The sequence below is a fragment of the Triturus cristatus genome, chromosome 9, assembly GCF_964204655.1.
Source record: "Triturus cristatus chromosome 9, aTriCri1.1, whole genome shotgun sequence".
NCBI lineage: Eukaryota > Metazoa > Chordata > Amphibia > Caudata > Salamandridae > Triturus > Triturus cristatus.
Window position 1 is genome coordinate 109,081,915 of NC_140592.1, and position 9,735 is coordinate 109,091,649.

At 43.5% G+C, this 9,735-nt stretch overlaps 1 protein-coding gene across 1 annotated transcript in view; it reads right to left on the reverse strand.

Moving 5' to 3' along the window:
- Positions 1 to 8,946, reverse strand: part of LOC146797491 (histone-lysine N-methyltransferase SETMAR) — a 28,149-nt gene extending 19,203 nt beyond the window's left edge. Inside the window, exon 1 of the mRNA XM_085624513.1 lies at positions 8,777 to 8,946. Coding sequence (XP_085480639.1) covers positions 8,777 to 8,866 — 90 coding nt within the window. The 5' untranslated portion in view covers positions 8,867 to 8,946. The remainder of the gene's footprint in view (positions 1 to 8,776) is intronic.
- Between the last annotated feature and the right edge of the window lie 789 nt (positions 8,947 to 9,735).

Consider the following 9,735-nt stretch of genomic DNA (forward strand, 5'->3'; position numbering starts at 1 on the left):
AATAAGTGCTTTAAATGCTCTCTATCCAGTTGTGTTTTGTGTTTTGCTGGTCCGGCGCCGGGAAACCCTTTGTGGGTAGCTGTGCGCCTTACAAGTGTTATAAAATAAAAATAAAAAACATGGGTGGTGAACATAACTTACGGAGCTTTGCAAAGATCCTGAATATAGAAAAAAAACACTTTTCAAACTTCAGCAATATTAAAACAAAACAAGCATTGGCATAGCCAATAGGTCTCGCCTTTGGGACCTTATAAGTGTTTAGCCATGCAACAGTTGCATAACTAAATACTTATAAGGTCCCAAAAGCGAGACCTATTGGCTATGCCAAGCGGCCGTGCGGCGGCGAAAGTGATCGCGATCAAACATCAAAGCGGCCGTGCTGTCGCGAAAGTGAAAGTAATCGCGGTAATGCGCGGTGCGCGCACATGCACTGTAGCTCTAGGCTGGCCTGGTAGCACTTTTTGGAGCCCTCTCAATAAGTCTCGCCAGACCAGCGCATGCGCTAGGTCAGGCGAGACCTAAAAATTAAATTAATGCAATATGTAGCAGTCAACCTACTGGTCTCGGAGTCCTTTGAGAACAGCAGTGCTTCAGATGAAAATTTGCGCCCAGAGTGTCTTCCCTGAAATAGTTTTTGCGAGTTAGTTCAAAGACCTTGAGGCTGATTATTTGATGCAAAGGAAACCACTGCAGCCTCCTAATCACGATGCAGCAAAACGAAGATGCATAACGTAAGTAGGTACCTTACTCGTGCCCTTCCTAATCGTGGGTTGCAGTGCCATCGATTGGTCAGTTTTATGAGGAGGTCGTTGTTCGTGTAGGTCGTGTTTTAGGAAGCCGTGGTTCATTAACCCCTTCCCCGCTCATGACGGAACCGCTCCGTCATGAGCCACGGTTGCCGTGTGCTCATGACGGAGCGGTTCCGTCATGCCACGACCGTTGGCGGCCGCTCCGCCCACGCGGCGCTGTTTCCCCGCCTGTGCGGGGGGACAACGCAACTGGGCGGAGTCATGACGGAACCGCTCCGTCATGAGCACAGCTCAACCGTGGCTCATGACGGAGTGGCTCCGTCATGAGCACAGCGCCACCGCGCTGCCCCCCCGCACCCTCCAGCGCTACGGCGGAATTCCCGCCGCAGCGAAGGGGTTAAAAGATCGTTGTTTAGGAAACGTTGTTTACAACACTCGTTAAAGATTCGTTATTAAGGCTGTTTCCCCCCACCTGCTAGGCTCAGGTTATACAGATTACCCAAGCCTGCAGTTCATCAAATCATCACCCTGGCAGCCAGACAACTCAAGTGGTCATTGTTTTCTCTGAATACTCTGTCAATCTGGAACATTCCAATAGAAAAGCACAAGCAATACCTCAAAATGACAGGGACTCATTGGAAGAAATGCAAATCCAATTCATCATTAAAGCCGAGGGTTGACGAATGTTATATCAAAAAGGATTTCAAGAATATGATCCCTCTGGATTTTATCACCCCTAAATGTAGCAATGAGTATCTGCAAAGAATTCCCTATCACCAAAGATGTGGCTTTGTTATGTACCCACCTAGGAAAAAGCTTTAATAGTCTGTATTATACACATCCTCATTGGTTAAACCTACGCAGCTGAATAACGGAGGATCACAATGAAAAGCATTTTGGTGGCCGATTCGATGATCTGCCGTAAAAAGCTTTATCAGATGTTGTAAATAAATTCATGGGGAATGAGCACACAAAACATGAAGGATTGTGTCAGATTGTCCTAGTACCAGAAAAGCTTTGTAATGCCAACTCTCTTTCTGGATTTTATGCGGATATTTCGTTTGTCCAGGGGTACACCACTATCTTAGTGATTGTAGACTACCTAATAAATGACTCGTATTGAGAGGGTAATCTCAACTGACCTACTGCTGGCCAAACTCTTCTTGAGCAATGTGTCTCTCTCTTGACTTTCAAAAGGGTGTACCAGATTATACCATTCATACCCCTAAGTAAGGAGGCTGTGTTCCAAGAGTCATTGGGAATGCGATGGAATGCCCGATGCTGTGTCGGGTCCTTCTAATTAATTTGACAGACACAATTACAGAGAGGCCATCATAGCCTTCAGGCGACAGTAAATGCTTTGCTTGAACATGAGACGGAAGACATTACCAAAGATAAGGATTCCCTTTAAAAAATGTTGATGGAACCAATGCATTTGAGTATTTTCCAATAGATTGGTATAGCAGCTGTAAATGGAGTGCTGTTGAACAGAAGCTATTCTCAACCAGGGAACTATATTCAAGTCAAGCGGCTGGTAGGCATCCTTACTTAACTGTTGGGTTATTAACAATTTTACTGGCATTGCTATTGGACAATGACAGTTGATATTTCCCCAAACCAGTTTGAAGAATTGTCTATTACTATTTTACTAAAACTAAAAAGGATCACATTTCATAGGGAAAAGCAGGGTAATAACTACTATCTGTTTATCACACATGGAGAGTGAGAGAATGAACGACACAGTTGCGTTCTCCCGTCCAACAATTTTTTTCACAATGAGCAACTGTTCTAGAAGAGTAGAAGATAATAGTCATCCGTTGTGGTGGAGAATTCTTCCAAAACCCAACTGTCAGATGGAATATCAAAGATATTGAAGTAAAAGCCTCACTCACATAATAGTGACATGCTTCATCATAGGCTATTACTCCACACCCAGAGAAGATGGTACTCTCCGGGCGGACTCAACCACAAATATACTGGGAGTTCTTAGATAAGTGGGTACTGGTTAAGCAGGGAACCAGATTCTAATTAAAAATACCTACGAGTATCCCTTCACTCGATCCTTTATTCTTGGGTACTCTTGGTATTGCTAAAAACTTCGTGATGGGGTTATTTTGAATCAAATTTGATTCAAATGTACCCTCAATTTGCTGCCAACATGTTTCGGCCCTATAACTAGCCCAGTCGGGTCTGGGGGCCTTCGTCAGGGCGATAAATATACTTTTCCTTTATATATCCCTGCCGTGTGTCCATGCACGTTTTTACATGCACCCCGAGAGTGAGGCCTACTGCACTCACCTTAGCGTGTTCGTATTCCGACGCCAGTAGTTTTTCTACTGGGAGATGCCTACTTGCACCATGCAGATCTCATGTGTAGGGGTGATCTCTTGTAGTCACACATTCGTCAAAGAGGACACCCGCTGAACCACCTATTCGGGACACATCGTCTGCCGTCGGACGATCACCCCTACACATGAGATCTGCATGGTGCAAGTAGGCATCTCCCAGTAGAAAAACTACTGGCGTCGGAATACGAACACGCTAAGGTGAGTGCAGTAGGCCTCACGCTAAGGAGAGTGCAGTAGGCCTCACTCTCGGGGTGCATGTAAAAACGTGCATGGACACACGGCAGGGATATATAAAGGAAAAGTATATTTATCGCCCTGACGAAGGCCCCCAGACCCGACTGGGCTAGTTATAGGGCCGAAACATGTTGGCAGCAAATTGAGGGTACATTTGAATCAAATTTGATTCAAAATAACCCCATCACGAAGTTTTTAGCAATACCAAGAGTACCCAAGAATAAAGGATCGAGTGAAGGGATACTCGTAGGTATTTTTAATTAGAATCTGGTTCCCTGCTTAACCAGTACCCACTTATCTAAGAACTCCCAGTATATTTGTGGTTGAGTCCGCCCGGAGAGTACCATCTTCTCTGGGTGTGGAGTAATAGCCTATGATGAAGCATGTCACTATTTTGTGAGTGAGGCTTTTACTTCAATATCTTTGATATTCCATCTGACAGTTGGGTTTTGGAAGAATTCTCCACCACAACGGATGACTATTATCTTCTACTCTTCTAGAACAGTTGCTCATTGTGAAAATAATAACTACTATCTACCATGGAAGGGCATTTAGGCTGTTGCTTGTAAGGCATTGGGATGAAGTTCTCTGTGGATTCATCAGATCACTCAATCATTCAAAATGTGTAGGAGTGCCTAATGATATCCATACGAGGGACATCACAGGAATATACATCACATGACCTTTGATTTCAATAATCACAGGAAGATACATCAGTATGCTAAAAATGGCTCCAATGTTGCTGCAACGGGCATTAATACACCCGTCTGTATAAGCATTAATGCCCCAGTCAATACATATATAAATAGCTCCAGAAGAGCATTAATGATCCGAACCTGTTGTGCAAATTAATATCCTCCATCTCTAACACATATCAATGGCCACAAGCAGCAAGGAGCATCTAGGACCTTAGACATAAGCATTAATGGCCCCAGACATTAGAAACATTATTGGCCCTAGAATGAGTCCATGAGTAGTGGTTGCATTGCCCCAGCTGTACTACAGAGTTATGGCCTGTATTGTATCATTAATGGCAATAATAAGCCAGTTTTTGTGCACTGATACTGATGATTTCACCAATGTCATTAAAACCCTAATATTCTGTTAAAGATGCTCAGTTTTAAGGACTTACAATAAACAAACATAGGTTTGTTCTGTTTGAGAACCGATTAGAATTTCTAGAGTGAATTATAAATTGTGATAAGGGCATTCCTTTGGTGGGTTAAGGGATTAGGTACAGCCCCTTGTCAGAGTGGAATATTATTCACCAGGGGATCCGAACTACCCCTACTGGAGCCATAGGTAAGGTAAGTTTTATTATGCATGATTAATTAAAACCGTTGCATTCAGAAAATTAAAGGTTAATTTCAGAAATATTGCATGAATAAAACAATTTAAAATACGGTACAAAGTTAAAAAATGCTTCGTTTTGGGATTAAAAGACAAAATTATTTCGAGTGCGTTAGCTCCGCTGGCACAGATTTAAGGCCTGTATATAGTCAGTTGTGTAAACTTTCTAGATTAAACTTGTGGAGTGGTCCAATACAGCATCTACAACACTCTATTGTAGTTCTTAACCATTGGCAGCAGGTTTTTTCGGTCTATGTGCTGTCAGATCGAAGAATTTTGTAAGGCGACAGTTTAGTTACACTAAGGTTGGATTAAAGCACAGCATCACTGCCTGCCTACAGGTCCTCACTCCGTGTTGGTTAACTAATGGTTTTAACAGTGTTTTCCGGATGTCATCTAACTTCTTGCATATGCATATGATATGGACCAAAATCTCAGTATCTTTCGTACACAAACGACAAAGCTGATCGCCCCCCTCTTCCTTCCCACGGTGGCAAAAATGGGTTGATCGGACCAGCTCCCAACCATAGCCTTAGGAATTTTTCTTTGATCACGAGCTTGGATCCGACCTGAAGGTAGGGCTGAGGTTTAAGAACTTCGTAATTGTTAAGCACGACCCAACCAGGAGCGCGCTTGGATACCACTTTCTTATCCTCTATGACAGATATGAGCCTTGTCGATTTTGTGACTAATTTTTGGAAAACCAAATGGCCCATTGGAGTGTTCCAGGTCTCTGTCAGACCAAGAGTCTGCAAGGAGTTCTGAAGGTAGACATTAGCTGGCAACTTTCCAGTGCGGGACAGCTCAAGCCAGAGCTGGTTGTTCAGGGACCCTGTGTCAGCAGCTCTGATTTTGTGCCAGCTCTTTAAAAAGGCACCCTGCCTTTCTACTTCCTGTTTTTGAAGACCAAATTCCAATCTTATTTGAGCAGTTGAAACATATTTGGGGAGCCATAGGAACTGTATGCATTCAGAGTAACAACACGTTTAGAGTGCCGGTCTGACTGAGAAGGTGGACCCAGAGGTAGAGAAAGAACTGTACCAATGAACACGAAGAAGGGAAGGATTGTTTGCAGGTCATGAGGAGATTCAACGTCTGGCTGGGGTGTGAGATATGATGATTGAATGCAAGTTATCATATGATTGGGTCAATGTTTGGTTACGGTGTGCTACTAGTGTGTTCAGGCCTGAGGCCCATTGAAGCCTACAGGTGACTAGTCAATGACTAGTGATGCAAGAACAAAGTGCGTGTCAGTCTGTTCTCGGAAGTCTGTAATGAGATGCAAAAAAGGTCTGCACTATTTGAAGAAGAATGGAGGGTGGCAGCTAAAATTTAAGCCAGGCTCAAAGCTTATTACAGTGGACTAATCATGTCTTATTACAGATGACTAGTATTTTCACTACTAAACCATATAAAGGAAATAATATGCAGAGATTGCAAGCTTATAAGGATTTTATTTCATACAATATTGATTCAGTACAAAAAGTGTGGTCTTGGTAGCAAACTTATTTAGGTAAAAAAGTAATAGTAGCAAAACATACAACTTATTCATTATGGCATGAATCCAATTCAACTCCTTAAGGCCTTGACAGCGTTCTGCCCAGCCAGTCAGAATTATTGGATTTATCTTCCACATCTTGCAAGCCGACACTGCTGCAATTGCCACTCATTTTATGAGAGCTTCTACAGGCCCATACCTTCCATTAATACGGCGGAGGCTGCCCGTCGTTTTGAACCTAGTGCTCCTTTCAGTCCTGATGAAGACCCCACCGCAAGGACATTATTCAGTCCTGCCTTAAGGGGTCGAAACGTCGACAACACCCATACAACACAAACTCCGGCGACCTGTTGACAAATAATTACTTGTCCATAAGAGTTATGTTTGGAACTCTTGACCGATTTGAGGCTGGAAAATCTGATACCAAGAAATGTTGATGTATATATGTCACTAGTACCTTTTTCCTGTCCCCTACCTACACATTATCACTCTATATCCCCCATCTTCTCCTTCTACACCCAGAGCACTGTAATATATTGCACTGAAGACTTTATTGAACAACAGGGTTGCCTTTGTTTGCTACATGCTTTGAACCTAATCGCATTAGGGATTATATCCCTCCCTAAAACCAAATAAATTGGATTCATGCCATAATGAATTAGTTGTATGTTTTGCTATTACTTTTTTACCTAAATAAGTTTGCTACCAAGACCACACTTTTTGTACTGTATCTATTGACCCAGGCCGGGTAGTATTTATGGGTTGCCCACTTTATACTCAACATACAATATTGATTAGTAGTTATTTAGCCTACGAAACAAACAAAATAATATCTTCTCTAGGTGCCAATAAGAAGTATTATTACCCAACACAACAGTCCTCATTGTATCATCTTTAACCAAATTAGAGCAAAAGAAGAGTGAACCAGTCAAGACTCCATCTTGTGACCTTCAGACATAACTGTGCATTGGCTGCCCTAGTCGACTGAGGTACTTCATTTCCTACACACAGCTATGTCCTTGCATAGAAGTTTGATGAAACACAACAAATAAGTGATATACTCAATCTGTTTAGAACATAGCTAAAGCAACATGCCTCTCAGCAATCCAGAACAGTCCATATTCTAACTGTAGGTGTGATCTTGGACACCGAGTGATCAGTATGTGCTGCTGATGTTTTGTCTTAACTTGTTTACAGTGTGGGACTTTCCCCAAAATAGGGCTGAGTAGATTTTGGTTCCTAAGTTTGTGTATGCAAAGGACACCTAGGACCTGGAAAACATGTTATAAGTAATGTCAGTCTCTTCGGGAAAGCAGAATAGACACTAATCAGTGCCAGTCTCCTTGATCTCAACGATGTCGCCACTGTGTTGTAATTACAGCAGCTTAGGCTAGCGAGGCCACCCAAAGTATACCCAGGGTGGTTTCAAAGTATTGGCCACCCTAGGCTTGGTATGTTTTTTGCACCATAACACTCCACGTAAGTGGCCTTAACAATACATTGCACATCTTCCTGAGATTACACAACTGTGTAAAGAACTCGTCAGCCTCATTCCTTAATATGGTCACCACTTTTTGGAACCAGCCTTATCCTTAGAAATATATGGTAGGGTATACCTTCTGCCATATAAAGGTTTCTCTAGGAATGAACACAAAATAAGCACTAAAGAACTTACAGATGATGATTACTCTGACCTAAACAAAGTCTTATCCAGCCTGGAACACAATATAGGTTAATTTTGGAAACGGCAATCACTACAACCTGAACAGATGTGCCCAAACCATAAGTGTATAGGTTAAAAGTTGACAGGTACTCTGCTGTGCCACAAGTATGCTTTAAAAAACAGGCTAGATTAACAAAATGGTGTTTCCAAAGCAGTGTTAATCCACCTTGCTATGGAGAACTCAACACTAACTGCCCCCTCCTTTGAGGTAAAATAATAACCACTTTGCACTGTGGTTACCACCTTGTCAGTATTTTAATGACAAGCTGCCATTTTTTACCTAAAATCTGGTACGCAGGTGAAATCAGTAAAGGTCTGTGTTGCCCCTTTGGACACAAACACTTGAAACCGCAAATACGAATAGGAAAAATAGAACGTTGGAACAGTCTGCACTACAGCAAAAAGATCAGCGCTTACTCAACATTAATAGTGGATGAATGACATGTTGTTCAGTAAAGCTCAAAGAAAATATCACATTATTTTAGAGGCAGGAAAGAGGCAGAGAGCACACAACGCCCCAGTCCTACGCTTTTTTTTTTTTTTAAAGTCGTGTTATCAGGTGTGTTTGCTCAACTGAATCAACACAACTGAAAAATGTCTTTAGCTTACTTGCACAATACATTATGTAATTAAACACCCCATGACTCAAGCACTGCGTCCTCACACACCAGATGACGAGCGGTCATTGCCCTGCTCTTTGAAGGCTACACTTCAACAGTTTGAACCATATATTAAGAAGTGCAGCCTGACATGTTGGGAAAGTATATCGTATATTTCGCAGAAGAGGGCATGCGTTCCGGACTCCACGTGCTACTGTTTCGTATTTTTGATTGCTGATCTTCGGCCGGAAGTAAGTGATTGGATGCTGCCTTACCTTGAAATCCGGAGGCTCCACTCCCTCCTCGCAGCGCACTGGCACAGCTTCCAGGCCGTGGCTGATATCGTCCAGTCCCACGGACACCATTATGCAACTGTGCCCTTCTTTACCACAAATCTACCAGCCGCCTGTGTTTATTTACATCCACAGCCTATGTCCTGCCTCCTACGTTGCGCTTGTTACACAGTCACACAGGATGACAAACGATTGGTCGGGTGATATGCCACTTGCCCGGCAGAAAGGACGTTCTTAGCAACGATTGGTTAGAGCCGTGTATGTCAATGCGGTGGGCGGAGATTCTGCGTACGACGCGACCGCATTGGCTTCTGATTTTAAATAAGGCTGCATTGGTTACGCGTTCCAATAGGATGGGATCTGTAGTTTTGTATTTAAATACTGTACTCATCTATTTGGAAATCCCATGTACGTAACTTAAAAATGTAAAATCTGCTTAATGATGTGGAACTTGACTCAGGGCTGCTTGGCAGCCACTTGTTTCTCGATAGTAGCTGTCACGATTCATGCAAAATATTCATTGTTTAAAAAGGGAATGCCGCTGCCCGCGTCCCACGCAGTGGGACATCAGCAGGGCAGCTCTCTAGTGGCCGCCCGTCGCAGCCTTCCCCCTCCTTCTGCCTCGCGCGCGAGGCCACGCCCAGGGAGGAGATCTCCCAACGAGCGTGTAGGTGGAGGCGGGCCGTTTGGGGGGGTGTGGCTAGCCCCCCCCTACTTAGGCGTCCCTCTCGCCCAGTTCCTCCTCTGCTTCCTGCGCGCCGCTCCTGCTCGGACACGCGCACAGTGCCCTAACATGTACTACTGCCCTGCGCACACAGTACTAGCACACACTGCTGCCCCCAATATATAGACTCCATTAATACGCGCGCACTATGATGGTATATTGCTGCCAGCCTCACACATTATTGCACAGTTGTAGGCGGTCGTAATTGTAATTATGA